The sequence below is a fragment of the Rhipicephalus sanguineus genome, chromosome 9, assembly GCF_013339695.2.
Source record: "Rhipicephalus sanguineus isolate Rsan-2018 chromosome 9, BIME_Rsan_1.4, whole genome shotgun sequence".
Taxonomy (NCBI): domain Eukaryota; kingdom Metazoa; phylum Arthropoda; class Arachnida; order Ixodida; family Ixodidae; genus Rhipicephalus; species Rhipicephalus sanguineus.
Genome location: NC_051184.2, coordinates 35,193,058 through 35,208,750, shown reverse-complemented (window position 1 = coordinate 35,208,750; position 15,693 = coordinate 35,193,058). Strand labels below are relative to the sequence as shown.

The following is a 15,693-nucleotide window of genomic DNA, read 5'->3' as shown; positions in this document are numbered from 1 at the left end:
GCGTGGAGTGCACCATCCCCAGCGGCGCCGCTTTTTGAATATAAGAACGTTGACGTCATGGTTGACGTGTACATCACGTGCCAAAACATAGGACGAAAGAGTGAGTTCCGATTTCCACTTGAGCCAAATTTAGCAATAAATAGATACCTTTCCGCATGTGATAAAATAAGCCCAATATGTTCCACCACATCGGTGGAACAAAAAGCATTCACTTTGAGCGCAAACAATTCATACTTGAGAAGCCGAGATACAGCCGAGACAAGTCATTACAATCCAAACATGGCGCTCTGCACAAACGTTGGCTCTGCATGTGCTGTTTTCCGCACGGTTTCACGCGCTTGCAAGCGGCGCAGCGTCGTTGACTGAATCGACATATTGCCGAAACATTTCCCGACTCTGTTTCACTAATTGGGACAGAAATTTCGATCGAACACCGCTCACAAGTCCCTCACCGTTGAGCAAGTGTGACGTGACGTGTTGTGTGCTCGTTACCGTTTCCGAGACTTGGACTCGAAGATGAAGGAACGACCGAGTAAGCTACAACTCCTTTCTCCTTCGCTTCCAGAACGCACAAGACCGCCCGATGTTATAAGTAATCAGTGGTGCGTAAAATGCGAAATCACGATCGTTCGGGGGACGTTCGTCTGTGCAGTTTCGGGTACCGCGCACTAGTGTGCGAGTTCTGCGACACGTGCTGCAGCTGCCAGCATTTGTTAATGCCGTCGGAACGCTGATCGCTCCCATCTGTGACATTGTAAATTCGCGTGTGCGAAAAAAAGTTCTGCCGCCGGTCGCTAGCATCACTGAAAGACGCCACAAATCACATCCAGCGATAGATGTAGTTCAAATCCAGCGCTACTGTAGCGTCAGTGTAGCGATTGGTCTAGTTCTAAATCCTGCGCTAAATGCAGCTCCACTTCCGTGAAACCTGAGAAAGTGCGTAGCACGGGCACCAAGCGATCTATGGGTGATCGCTCGCAGGAGTTCGTAACACGGCGCCGGAGAAGCACCGGTGGGAGGAGCAATCGCGCACCTGGCGAGGTGGTGGCGCCCTCTCTTGCGCGGTGCGGGAATCAGCCGCATGTTTCCGAAGCGTTTTTAGCGATTAAGTTAATTGTCGCCATTACTTATTGGTTATTTCTGTTAATTATACTATTTTAGACCTTTTTCGTTTTGAGCATTGCTAGCCTTGTTTTAGGCCTGTATTCACCCCTTGATTGTGAGCGTGATCACGCCACATAAGATCGATGGATGGACAAGCCGGGCCCCCAATGTGTCAAATCAGCTTTTCAGTGACGCACTGAAAAGTAACAAGACTACAAATCACATCCAGTGGCACTTAAAAGTGTAATATTCCATGTCGCGATCTCCAGCTGTCCGCTATTTGGTGCGGTCGTTGTTGGCCAAAGTTTGCAGTGTGGTTTCGTCATGTGAATTCTGTTTTTTCAATTTTAGGGACTCTTATATTGTTAGCTAAGAGCTAAACAAATAAAAAGACAGTGCAAGGATATAATAGTCCTCGGACATCTGAGGAAATACTGCACATCTGTGTCTGAGACCAAGAGTACCCTATATTACATAAAATGAACACCAGACAGCAGTATTAGACTTGAGTGCTCTATTTTTTACCCCATTTTTGACGCGGTTGAAACACCATGAAATTACACCATATCAATAAGTTACTGAACCTCGTCTCGAGTTGCAAAAAAGATTCTTACTAGTAGTAGGCACAGTGCACTGGCTGTACACTACTACCGACAGAGGTGCATGCTCAGAATAGCATTTTAAATTTCATGCCTCAGCCGCCGTGACGTCACAGATCACTAACATTTCTTTTTTTCATATATCGTTTAACTTTTGTGCCAGAGAAAGTCAGAAAAGGTGCTGGGTTTTGTTCATTCTGCGTTTTGAAAAGCCATTCACTCCTTGTCTATTGTTAAACAAATGCGCGATGACAGTACGGGAATTTTATTGAGGCGGCGCCACCTGTCCTTCATATTTACAGTAATAATAATAATATCTGGGGTTTAACTGCCCAAAACCACGATATGATTATGAGAGACGCCGTAGTGGAGGGCTCCGGAAATTTCGACCACCTGGGGTTCTTTAACGTGCACCTAAATCTAAGTACACGGGCCTCAAACATTTTCGCTTCCATCGAAAATGCAGCCGCCGTGGCTGGGATTCGATCCCGCAACCTTCGGGTCAGTTCATATTTACAGTAGCAGCAGGGTCAACAGATAGACTGTACGTATGTCCTCACATCCATAGAGTTTCCTACCATATTTACTGGGAGGAACTCTCGTGCTGCGATCATTCATACACTGTGGAAGTAGTACATGGATTTGCCTAGTCTTTGTGCTTGGCACTTCGAACGCACTTGTGACTTTGTTTATGGTTGTGTTGTGGCTTTTGTTTCGGATGAAAGAACGGATCGTTGCAAACTTTGTGAGCTGATTTGAATTGGTCAGCCTGAAAAGGTCAAGGTGGTGAGGTGGAACTGCTGAACGTTTGCTGAACTTCATCTTGCGACAAAGCGGCTGCAGGCCACAGGGAGCCAAACGGAGCCGAAAGAACGAAGCTTGGGCAAATCCACATAATAACCATCGTTCCCATGCTGGCTGAGCTGGCATGTGTTGCAGCTCCCACTAGCGCCAGATTTCCCTCTAGTGTAGTCCTAAGAAACTATGCTCACATCCCTGCACACCCTCATCGTCTCTCTTCATAGATGTCTCTTTTTCTCTCTTTCCATATATCTGAGAACATTACTGAGGTGGAGGACATTTAGCGCAGGCTGACTTCTTTCTTTTTTTTTTCCTCGAATAACCTTTGTGACAGGGCTGCATTTTGCCCCTTGCAGGTTACGCCTACAGCGAGAGGCTGATGAAACAGATGGGCTGGTCAGAGGGCAAAGGATTGGGAAAAAACGAGGATGGCTCACCTGATTTCATTCGACCGAAGAAAAAGGTGAACACCAAAGGTGAGACTCAAGTAAATTCCAAGGCATTTACTTTGGTGAATAGAGTTTCATGAAAGAGACACTGGCACACACCTGAATGCGGCACAAAAGTCCAGTAAAATCTCGAGCAAGCACCCCCCTCCCTTCTTCGGGAAATTTCAAATATGTGGCATCTTCCCCTCCTTCCACCATTTTCACTGTTTCATTCACAGTTTTTGTTCGCCTGACAAAGGCGAATGAAAACTGTGAATGCGTGCGTATTCAATAAAGCATTTCATTAGAAGTATGGGTGTGCATTCTTTATTAGCGGCTTTTCCACCGCCATCTTGAATTTCGATCCATGACCTAGCAAGGGCACCCCCCCCCCCCTTCAAATCTTGTCGAATTATCGTTCACTGTGGGGGGGACGGGAGAGGGGGGGAGGGCTTGCTCGGGATTTTACGGTAGTCTTTCTTAGGACTTAGCATGGGTTGTAGACCTAACCACATTGCTGCCCTTATGAAGTCCTGCGTATGTTGTTGACCCGAAGGCAGTATCACGTTGGGACGTGGCAAGAGACTGCGGTGCTTGGCGACAGTGTCTTGTGATGTCATGTGTGACTAATATAAAAAACTGGCAGTTAAGATGAATGGTTTTTCTCTGCTTACTTCCTAGCCTTAAGGGTTTTTCCCTTGGCACGACGGTAAATGGATGATAACAAAAAACACTTGATAGGCTGAGATTGATAAGCTACTTTTTTCATATTGATTTTAGAATTTTCTTGATGCAAGTTCGACAAGTGGCGGAGGAAATGAAGACGAAGTGCACTTTCCGGAATTTCACACTTAAACCAAAGGAAATTCGCCATTCTTATGTCGCAGTATAATATTGTGGGTCATTTTGATTGTGCGAAAGAAAAGCCCACAAAAACTTCCATGCTTGAGTTGTTGAAAAGAAATAATTTGAATGGGGCTTCTCCATTTATGTCGGAAAATTACAAACACCTAAGAATGACTTGCCAACTTAAGTCCTTGCGTATTTACAAATGCAGTGCAATGATTTCTCGTGAGCAAAGCATTGCATAGCACCTGCAGTGCATGCAACTTGCAGTAAATTTGTTGTGCTCTGCATGTCTGTGTGGTGTAATGTTGTTATGGGGTTTAAATTGCAAACGTTTGTAGTATATCTATGTGCTGATCTGTGACTTGGCCTGTTCTCCAAATTTCAAGCTTATAAAGCACAGCTAAGCGTTATTTCATGACATTTGCAAGTGCACTCGTGTCCTTAAATGACCTTCATCAACACATACATGTGCTTTATTCCAGGCATAGGCTTCAACGGTGTTGATGATCGTTGGATCGAGCACCAAGAGGCTTTTGACAGCCTTCTAAGCAACCTGAATGATGGAAATCCAGCAGCTAAACAGGACAAGCTCATCAGTGTTGAAGAGCGGGCGTTCAAGCTTGGTGGTCGTGTCCAGTAAGTTTCTTTTGTGAGATAAGTGAAGAGAAGTGGACTGAAACAAAGAGTAACACTTACTGTGGTTAGCTTCTGTGAAAAAAGAAAGAAAGAAAAACCTGGGACGTTGCTGAAGCCACTGCTTTCAGCCACATGAAATCATGGAAATTATGATAGACAAGTATATGTGCGTAAACAAAATCCGAGAACTCTCCCACCAGTGGTGCATTGTGTTTCCCGTGTGTCAAATAAAGTTACTATGGTTTTTTTTTTTTTACCTAGTGAGCAGTATGCATTGGTCACAAATATAAGATTACTCTTGCACAGAAGAGCTGGTTCCATTGTCTGAATGTTCGTACTGTAATACTGGGAGATAATTAGGCAGGTGCTTATATGGAAACATACAACAGTCAGAGGGCATTACAGTGACACCTCGTTGGAGTGGTCTATAGAATATTTTATGAAAGCATTGGAGTGCCTCCATCATAAACAGTTGACACTGTCATTTTGTATGGAACAATGCGTGCACAGTAGTGAGGTCGATTAAGGAGTGGAAAAATGACTGCAAATATGCATTTGACATTTCATTGTCATGTTAATTTGATGTCACTATGCACAAAAATGACCTGTTGTTTTTGTCGGAGCCGAAGCCAGTGGCTTCCATGAACAGAAAGTCAAAACCATCTGTAGGTGACAGAGTGAACTGCTGTTCATGTCTGGATGAAACGCAACATGCAATCTTCCATGGCACATCCTTGGAAGTTTACCATCACGGACTAACTCTGTTTATTGGTGCTCTTTTCTTTCTTTGCTTATACATTATAGCTACTCAAAATTTCTCAGAGGAAAAGACTTGAGTCAAAAGAAAGAAGAGGACCTCAATGCCATCGTGGTCAAGAGGAGAAAGAAAAAAGACTCGGTGAGTTGTCAGCAACTGCGCAGAAAAGTTTCTTAGGTGAAAGGGCAAGAAGGTGTACAATTTCAAAAGCTTTCTTTCCGGGAAGCTCATATGAGTGTTGTTCCTGTATCATTCTACTGCTCATAGGCGAATGATGGTACTCTCCCTTTTGTAAAGCTTGGTCCACTTTGCAGATTTTCACAGGACAGCTCCGGCTCGTTTAAAACACCGTTGTGCTTTGAATGTCCTTGCAATATAAGAAATAAAGATGCAAGAAATGGGTATTCTTGCATTTGCGTGAGGTACCTTTGGGGTGCTCAAGTCAGTGCCAACATGTCTTCATCAGATATCTGAAACACTGCTGGTAATTGCAGTGAGTTGTCTGCACGCTTTGGCGCAGTGAAACGCAGCAGGATGTTGCAACAGGTGTCATCTTTTGCATCTACGTGCATTGTTATTTTGGCCTACTGGGATGTAGCGTACACTGTACACCAGTATGCATTGTGCTACTTCGCGAAGTGCAGGTTGATGAAGTCACTGCAAATGGCATGCATGGTTGCATTAACTGTGCCACGTAATGTATTGCAGGAAAGCGTGCAAGAGGCAGACGTGAGTCGCCAGGAAGACCTGTCAGGAGTGAAAACGCACACTAGCAGCATGAGCTACCAAGAGTACTTTGCTCAACGCATGAATGCATCGAAACGACGTAAAGGTTAGGACTGCTTTTCTCTAAAATGCTGCTTTGCGACCACTTGAAGGGGCTACAGGAATTGCTTTCACAAGGCATATTATGCAACAGCGATATTGCTTTTATTATTTTCATTTCCTGTTATTTTGATTTCACCTAATTGCAGTAAGTGGTTGATTTTGGCAGTAACGGACACTTGGTGTCACCGCGACCCACAAATGAGGGCAAAAAAAGGGAAATAAAAATAGCTGTTGCTTAGTACGACACCGCGACTTCACAACCTGCCTACCAAGGCTCAGGGTGAATTTTGCATTAACAATTGCTGTCACACTTTAGTGTTGTGTGACACGGGTGCCGACACGTGACAAACCAGTCTTTCTTTTTTTTATCTGCAACTGTTCTTTGTGTGCCCCAAGTTGGAAAGTTTTACTACGAAACACCCCTACCACACAAAGAGACAAAGAGATTGCTAAAAAGTTTGCAGCTTTGTTTAATGACTGAATTGTTGACATCTGGTAACATTAAAAGTGGTTCGATTGTGAGACTGTCATGTATAGTACCGGCCGGCTGTAACGAAAAGCACCTATATTATTGCTTTCGCAGGACTTAACGAGAACGGAGACCTGCAGCCTTGCCAAAAGAGCGAAGAGACTGTGGACTGTTCTGGAGGTGAAGACGGCGAGATAAAGTCGGGAAAGAAAAGCAAGACGTATGAGAAAAATAACGCACAGAATGAACGTACCTCTTGCACAGATGAGGACGTGGTTGGAACCGGACTGGCACTTAGTGGTGTTTACGCTGAGGATGCCTGCTCATTTCAAGGTGCGAACGTTCAGTGCAAGAAGAAAAAGAAGTCAAAGCACAAGCCTAGTGATGGTGGCGAAAATCAGTGGTCTGAGATGAGTGCCAAGCAACAAGAAGAGAGGCTAATGGGAGACCCAGCAGAGATAGCGACAATGCCCGAGGAACCCTGCTGGGAAGGGGGTGCCTCTAAGAGACGGAGAAAACCGAAACACGCTGATGACAGTGAGCAGACCCTACACGAACCTACTGCATCACATACAGAGCTTTACTCTGAGGACGTTGTATCTCAGCGGGTCAAAAGAAAGTCGAGGCATAAGTCTCGTGACGGTGACGAAAGTCAGGCGCCCGAGACCATCACGTCATTTGCAGAGGGTGCCTTGGAAGATGACACCCCTAGGAGACGGAAAAGATCTAAGTGTACAGCCGAGAAGGTTTCTGAAAATGATGAGCAAGCTGTGCTCGAAACTACCGTGTCACAGGTGGACTTTCACACGGAGGACAGTGCGCCACGAGTCAAGAAAAAGTCCAAGCTCAAGCCTGATCATGGCAGTGCAAGTCAGGGGCTTCAGGCTAATGGTAGTGAGCAATGGGGCGATGGGGACTATTGCTTCAGTGAAGCAGTCCCGTCCTCCACAAAGCACTCGGTGGAGGATGACGTACCTAAGCAAACAAAGAAGCCAAAATCTCAGCCAAGTCCAAGTACGGATGGCATTTTGAAACCACTGACTGGTACCGTTTTGCCAGCTTCGGATTTTTGCTCCGAGGAAAGCATGCCACAACAGAAGGCCAAAAAAAAGCCGAAGCACCGGCCTACTCCCAGTGTGGTTGACGAAGAGCAACCAGAGACCTGCAGAAAGGAAACAGCGGGCACGGGCCTGAAGGAGCCACTTTTGGAGCTTTGCTTAGAGGAAGAGCTGCCGAAGCGAGCAACAAGAAAGCCTAAACTGAAAGCATCTGAAGTTCCAGACAAAACGGACAAACCTAAGGGTCATACAGAGTCTGCAGAGGATATAAGGGCAGCAGATAGGCGCTCTGGTAAAACCTCCCCTTTGGCTTCTGGGCAATGTGAAGCAGTGGTTGAGCAGCATGGAAAATCGAAGAAGAAACTGAAGCGTGATCTGGCTGAGGAAGAGGACAAACAGATTGAACGAGAAGACTACATGCAGGTTGGAAATGGATGCACAAGTAAGGCCACTGTGTTGGCTGCCAACGCTGAGGCGCTCTCAGAGGATTGCGAACTCAGGAAGTCTAAGCAAAAGCAGGAGGAAAAGAAAAGAGAGGACGCAGCCGAGTTGCATGCCAAAGGTAAAGCCAGGAAGGGGTCCAGTCAACTGCAGGAAGCAGCATCCAAGAAATGCGAACAGGAGCAAGAGCAAAATGACGAATACGAGAACCAGATCGAAGGAGCCCGGGTTAAAACCAAGACAGCGTCTAAACGAAAGCCGAAAGAAGACACATCGTCAAGCGAGACAAATCTGCAGCAAGAACAGACCAATCAGAACACTAAAGGTACGAAACGACCTAAACAAGGACTGGAGGACATAGCAGCACCCAAGAAGCGTCATTCAGAAGAACGAGTTGTCCAAACAAGTAATATACCTCTGAAAAAACAGAAGGAAGGATCAAAATCTGCAGGGTCTAAGCTGAAGCAAGAAGAAGAAGGAACTACAACCAAGCCGGTTTCAGAAAAGCCTGTTCAAGCTTCACGTCCAACATTCGTGCCAGGACACTGTCAAAGGTATGCTGTCAATACTGCACTGCGGCAGATATCAAATCGCAGAAGGGTACTGAACTGGTGCCCATTAAAATTAGGGGAACGCATATAGTGAATTTTAGAAACGAATTGAATATGACTAGAACATTATTCGAATAGTTTACGAGCAATCAAGCAACCACTTTCAAAACAGCCCTAAAATTCCACAACATTTTATTCGTAAATGTTAAAAAAAAGAACGTTATTGCAGTGACTAGAACCTTCGAGATATTTTATAACTGGGCGCTGAAATACAGCGGTGACTACAGTATTCGAAGTAGTACCCTGTCACACTTTTAAATAAAACTGAGACGAGACATAAAAATCAAACAATGTTCAACTGAACACTACACAACAGCTAAATAGCAAATATGTAATGAAGCAGATGAACCAGTTATCACAGCATAGTCCTTTAGTACCGAAACATAAAAATCGGTGTTGAATGCTGTATGTGCAAGAACAATCTACACAAACACAACACTTGCATCTGTTGTTACTCATCATACTCGAACTGGTATGGCGCATTATGGGGAAGAAGAAACGGCCGAGCAGACCGACACAAGAGGACAGAGCGCTAACTTCCAACTGAGCTTTATTGTGAAAATGCATCAAATATGTAGACTTGCACAAGCATACAAAAAACACCCTAACGCAACGCCAAGATTAGGCACACCATCGCACCGTCACACACCACAGATTCATACATGGTTTCCTTGATTAAGGAAGGCCACTTCATGTTCAGATAAAGCCAACGAAGGGGCGCTGATACATCTGATCCCAGCTCTTGCTATACAATGCGCTTCAATAATCTCTCGAGTGATTTGTGACGGGTGCTTTCTTACTACTTCACATTGTTCAAACATAGGGGAGCATCCACAATCGCGGCAGTGAATTCCAATGTGGCCCTGAATTGCTTTGTGAACATTATAATGGTGCTCTTTTAGCCTTTCATTAAGGCAGCGACCCGTTTGGCCGATATACCTCTTACCACATGAGAGTGGTATCGAGTAAACCATCCCCACTTCACACGGCACAAACCGAGTTTTGTGCTTAGTTGAGCAAACAGTGGCGCGTGATTTGAGGGGATTGACTGCTTTGCAAAGCCGCTGTAACTTATCAGGCGCCGAAAACACCACTTTCACACTGACCTTCTCCCCTATCTTTTTTAGTCGGTGGGAAATGTCATGCACATAGGGTGAAACCACGGGTCTTTTTCGGTCGATTAGATTCCGGCTGAGCCTCGGAGTTGCAGTCTTTTTTCATCTGTTTTAATAGCTTTTCAGCTATAGATGCCAGTAGGATAGCTGGGTACCCGGCACTCAAAAGCCTTTCAGCTTGAGCTGCAAAGCTGCGCTGCATGACATGATGACATGATTTCCTAAGGGGGTTGATGAGACAAAGATTTGTGATGCTTCGCTTAACTAACTTGGAATGGGAAGAGTCATAGGGTAAAAGAGGTTTTCCAGTTCTAGGTTCATATAGCCAGCACACATGGTCAGGTGAAAGAATCAAATTCAAATCTAAAAAGTGTAAGCTGTTGTCAGTTGGCATCTCATGAGTCAATAAAAGCGGTTTAAAACATTCATTAAAAGTCATCAGCCGGAATCTAATGACTGAAAAAGACCCGTGGTTTTACCCTATGTGCATGACATTTCCTACCGACTAAAAAAGATAGGGGAGAAGGTCAGTGTGAAAGTGGTGTTTTCGGCGCCTGATAAGTTACAGTGGCTTTGCAAAGCAGTCAATCCCCTCAAATCACACGCCACTGTTTGCTCAACTAAGCACAAAACTCGGTTTGTGCCGTGTGAAGTGGGGTAGGTTTACTCGATACCACTCTCATGTGGTAAGAGGTATATCGGCCAAACGGGGCGCTGCCTTAATGAAAGGCTAAAAGAGCACCATTATAATGTTCACAAAGCAATTCAGGGCCACATTGGTATTCACTGCCGCGATTGTGGATGCTCCCCTATGTTTGATCAATGTGAAGTAGTAAGAAAGCACCCGTCACAAATCACTCGAGAGATTATTGAAGCGCATTGTATAGCAAGAGCTGGGATCAGATGTATCAGCGCCCCTTCGTTGGCTTTATCTGAACATGAAGTGGCCTTCCTTAATCAAGGAAACCGTCTATGAATCTGTGGCGTGTGACGGTGGGATGGTGTGCCTAATCTTGGCATTGCGTTAAGGTGTTTTTTGTATGCTTGCGCAAGTCTACATATTTGATGCATTTTCACAATAAAGCTCAGTTGGAAGTTAGCGCTCTGTCCTCTTGTGTAGGTCTGCTCGGCCGTTTCTTCTTCCCCGTAATGCGCTATACCAGTTCAAGTACGACGAACCAACTCGCCCAATCTTCAACACTTGTGTTACTCATCAAATTTACGCAATAATTGCACTTCTGAAGTTGAATGCAGCTGTATTCTACATCTTCGTTTCTTACAAGATGAAGACAGGAACTGACTGATGCAACACATCTGTAGCATAGTAAAAACTTTACGCAGTGAAGCCCAACACAGAAATAGAAACACATAAATTAAATTACAGGAAATAACGTGCAAGTGACTGTTTTCAGTGAAAATGCAAAACACTGAAACATACCACTTACATAACGTTCCAATGTACTGCCAAGAGCCCGGCCAACAAAACCACCAACCTCATTGTGATGATAGCGTATTAATGGGACTTTCGCTTTGGCAACACTGGAGTTTTAAGTGAAAATGTTAGTCCTGTCAATGCTTGGGCTGCAGGCATCGTGGTCATTGAGTGAATAAAAGAACAAAAGGTGCCCCTCGCTTTTCCAATGTTTTATTTCTTTGAGGTCTTCCCATTGGTGCTGAGTATGAGAAAAATATTTGGTATTTCGAATATTTACACACCCCTAATTAAGATGCATGCGTAAGAAATAGCACATAACATGATGTGGATATGACTGGTGCTTAGATGTTGGGCAATTAGCTATTGCACACGAAGTACTGCACAGGGTTTTCTTTTCTCAGCTCTGCATGGTAGTTGGAAGGTATGAATGGGACTGGTCACATTTGTTAGTTTTTTTCATACTGTTTCAGGCACGGTAATGCATAAAGGGAAGAAATAAATGTAGCATGTGGGGATCGAGGCACGCCCGAAGCCTCTGCATGGATGTTTTAGCTTTTCTGCTGATACTTTTCCTCTCCCATTCACCCGCGACGGCAAGAAGTGCCACCACTTGCCATGTGCCGGTTTCTCGTGGTGGCGCTAGAGTGTACTACTCTACAGTGATGTTCCGTGCAGGGAATTTTCCCTTTTTTTGGGAATTTTCAGCCGTCATTTTGGATGAAAGGGAAAAGGGGAATCTGCGATATTGTTAGGAATTTCAGAAATAATGAATTCCCTATTATGACAAAAACGTAGTAATCACAGTGCGCTTTCGGCTTCTGCAGTTGCTTAATATGTAATAATGGGCTAGTTGGTGAGCCATGAAGAGTGATGAAGCAGCGCACAAAAGACACAATTATGCACAGATAAAAATGACACACACACAAGTGGTGTGTTTGCGTCAATTGATGTGCGCGTGCTTGTGTCTTTTGTGCGCTTCTTCATCAAATTCAGCATTTGGTTCTGGTGCATGCAGCACACAAAGGTATAGCCCTTAAAATTTGCTTCCGATCATTATACGGAGAGATTTCTTGTTCACTCCGGGTGTTAGGCTCAAAACCTACCTATGTACACTGTACTTACAGCACACGAGTTAAGAAGGTGTGTGTGTGTTGTGCAGGAGCACAGGCGCTAGTCATGATTTGAATAATCGTAAATATGGCGCACACGCAAATTATATATGTGTGTGTGCTCGCGCGCATTACTACCATTGTGCAGGGAAGTATGCTGGGATCTCTTTCGAAGTATGCAGGGAAAAAATGCCCGATATAGGGAATTTTCATGTCTCGAAATGGCAATTCTTCGGCGTAGTATGGAACGTCACTGCCACTCTAGTGGCGCTACGCGCGATCTCGGAGTCGAGAGATTCGGCGTGACCCGCGCGCCTCAGCAGCACGGCTCTCTCATCTTTCCCTCAAGCAGCGCATGGTGAGGACGTGTTTCCCTTCTTGTACAGTCCATCGACCCCTTGGGAATCGTCATACTGCAGCCTGCCAAACACTTCCTTGACACCTAGATCCGGTTCTGTACGCTAAGCCAAAGGAGCGGTGCAAGGTGTTCGTGCGTGGTCATACTACACTGAACCGCACTTGCCGGAGGCCCACGCGTACGGGAATTTGCCTAGCCCTTGCGACCAGGCCCAGTAGTCATTGCGAGAGCATGCAGTATAGCCGCAAGGGACATTTTCCCGAGTGACGTGCCAACGCCAGCCATTGCCAGCTACGAAGTCCTTGCAGCTCCGCTTTTGTGTATCGTCCGCGCGCGCACGTGAGCTTTTTGCTTTTCCTCGTCCCGGGAGCGGACATTATGCTGTATTTTGGGGGGTGCTGCCGAAGGTAATAAAGTGTTTTGTGTTGTTTAGATCGAACACTGTATAATTTGCCGCGCGGCGCTCGTCACCATTGCTAGCTGAGCTGCACGTGTGACGGCCGAAGCGGTGCTGTGGCTCGCTAAGCCTGAACCCGTGCTGGTCTCGATTCCGGCGAGTTACGAGGCTACCGCAAACTGCAACAGGAAAACTTGCACAGTTCGTTGGGATGCACGTGCAAGTTGGGCTCCTCTGGGTGACAGTTCGATGCATTAGTAAATTATTTTACGTTTTCGTAAAATAATTAGTAAATTATTTTAGCCATTTCAACTTGCGGGTGAGGTGAGGACATGGTTTTCCTCGAGGGTGAGAAGGGAAAATGAAAAACGAGTCAATTTGCCTATCGCTGTTTCTGAGTAAAAGATGCATTCACAACTCACTGGTGTCAATTTGGAAATGGCAGTATTAATTTACTTCAGGTCTTATTCTACTTGTGCCCTAATGTAATTAGTTGAACAGTTGACGAACAAAATTTTGTTTGTAAATTACACATCTCAATGTTTTGTGCAAGTGTCGATCCCCTTGACGAGTCAAGCTCAAGGACCAGAATTGTGCTATCTACTGCAGCTGCTGGCGCATCAAATTTCTGTAGTAACTAATTTTGGAATACTGTGCGACAATACTTGGTGGATTGACAGATTCCTTTTTTTTTTTTTTTGTTACTAGGAACGCCATGGCTAGGAGTGCTGCCTCGAGCCATTGCGAAGGGCCCCGCCCACGTCGCATCGCATGTAGCCTGGGCAGGCTTGAGACAGGGACCTGGGAGCCCTACTTCAAGCCCAACGTCAACTTGCGAGCCATAGACGGCGGCACCGCCGCATCGATGGCTCAGTGGGTCGTTGACACGGTGGAGGATTCGGGCAACAAGATCACGCCTTACAAGGCGTGTCACCTCGACAAGGAGGCATACGCAATGATGCTCGGCGACCACATTTACAGGTGGCACAGCACTTCCAACTGGATGCAGATTCCGGGATACGGAAGCGACTCTTGGTTGCAAGGCACCATTAAGTTTTTGGCAGCCAGCATGCGGTTAAAGCACCCAAAAGACGCTCCAGCGTCATAAGCTGTTTTCAAGTAGGGTCATGGGACAGAGTGACATTGCTTGAAGACAAGTCGGATGCGTTCTTGGACTCGGGACCTCACACTTTATGGAAAATTCCATGGTGGAGTGACCATAGATTGGTGGACAGCCGTAACAGCACGCTTGTGTGAACTGTGGGTTGTTTTACCGCCTCCTGAGGTGTCGGACAAGAAACAATGCGATAATGCTTGCTTCTTCTCTTCTGCAACATCGTTTTACTGGACAGCTCTGTTGACCTGAGTGCGTTAGGTTATAACTGACCGTGCTCCTTGTAAATAAGTTCGCCCAGATACACGTATTAACAACTATGTCAGCATGAAACAATGCTTAATTACTGTTGATTTTATGTAGGAGGACTTCGCAAACAGACTTTGATGCGAAATATTTTTTCAATTTATCACTGTACATAGAGCTGCAATTTTAAGCACGTACAGCCAGGTCATACTTTCAAGTGCCACAGTGCCAGTGTCGCTTTGTAGTCTTCATGCTTGTTCAAGTACAATGAATTTATTTTATGTATTTGTGGAGTCAGTCTATCATTGCATCCACACGCAAGCTTTTCAAGTTGCATTCGTGAATTCTCGAGTTTCCTCAAAAAAAAAAGAATATAATAATGTTTTTCAAGGGCGAGTGGTACTGCAGATATAAGCGGCCTGTAGAGGAAGGATACAACTCATGCTATTTTGGGCCACAAGATCTAGCCATCCTTGCGTTTCTTGATCTGGGGTTTAAATTTCGAACATGCATCTCGACATGGCCCAAGATTCAGTGTTGCTGAATGCATTTCTCTTACTGGAAAGAAAGTATGATAAAGTGCCACGAAAACAGCCACCAGATTTTCTGATGCAACTGCGAGAATATTACAGGCACTAAATTGTTGACGGTGCTTTAGTCACTGTTAATTTTATTTAAGTTATAGTGTCATAAGGCAAAAATAAAAGGAGGAAACAGCTAAAGTGTCACAGTTCACGTGTTTGTTACGAAAAAGCCGGGATGTAATATCGGCCAGAGAGTCATGGAATGCCTGATAAATAAAGCAAAAAAAAGTTACTTTGTCACATTTCAGCAGCCTTGATCTTTTCTGCAAGAGTGAATGTCTGTCTGTAGATTTTGATTGCAGATAGCGTCACTGCACATGCCAACTTCCATCACTGTTCTGTGCATTTTCACTCAGCTTATACACTGGGTATCACCGACTTCTTGTCGGTGTCGACTACACCGACAAGAAAGTTGGTGCTCTTTCCAAGCCCCGTTCTTTCCTTTGCATTATCTCTCTATTTGCACCACACTATCTCGAATAGCTATGCACGAACTTGCACAGTACTAGTATACGAAATTCAAATTTCATTGCTTACTGACGTAGACGTTTTGCAGTTGCACCTTGCTGCTTCGCTGTCTGGCTACCTCGGCAGATGAGAGGAACTCCTAGCCTAGTATTCATACATCTTGGCCAAAGCTCGCCTTTTTGCTAACTTTGCTATTTTCCAGCTTTTGCAGCGTGCATAAGCATATTCGTGCATTGCGTCGCAAGGTGAGAACTTGCGCAGAGGTCTATGATTTGGCTCTAAATTT

The 15,693-nt window shown here is 45.1% G+C and overlaps 1 protein-coding gene across 2 annotated transcripts; it reads left to right on the top strand.

Moving 5' to 3' along the window:
- Positions 1-281: 281 nt before the first annotated feature.
- LOC119404967 (ABC transporter F family member 4) lies at positions 282-15,181 on the top strand. 2 transcript variants are annotated; one of them, XM_037671702.2, is made up of 7 exons: positions 282-532; positions 2,861-2,980; positions 4,264-4,417; positions 5,222-5,315; positions 5,883-6,006; positions 6,586-8,524; positions 13,704-15,181. In XM_037671702.2, the coding sequence occupies exons 1-7, from the start codon at positions 517-519 to the stop codon at positions 14,101-14,103; spliced, it is 2,847 nt and encodes a 948-aa protein (XP_037527630.1). In that variant the 5' UTR covers positions 282-516; the 3' UTR covers positions 14,104-15,181. The 2 variants fall into 2 exon arrangements, with proteins under 2 accessions (XP_037527630.1, XP_037527631.1); XM_037671703.2 differs by lacking the exon at positions 282-532 and adding an exon at positions 1,643-1,763.
- Positions 15,182-15,693: the final 512 nt, after the last annotated feature.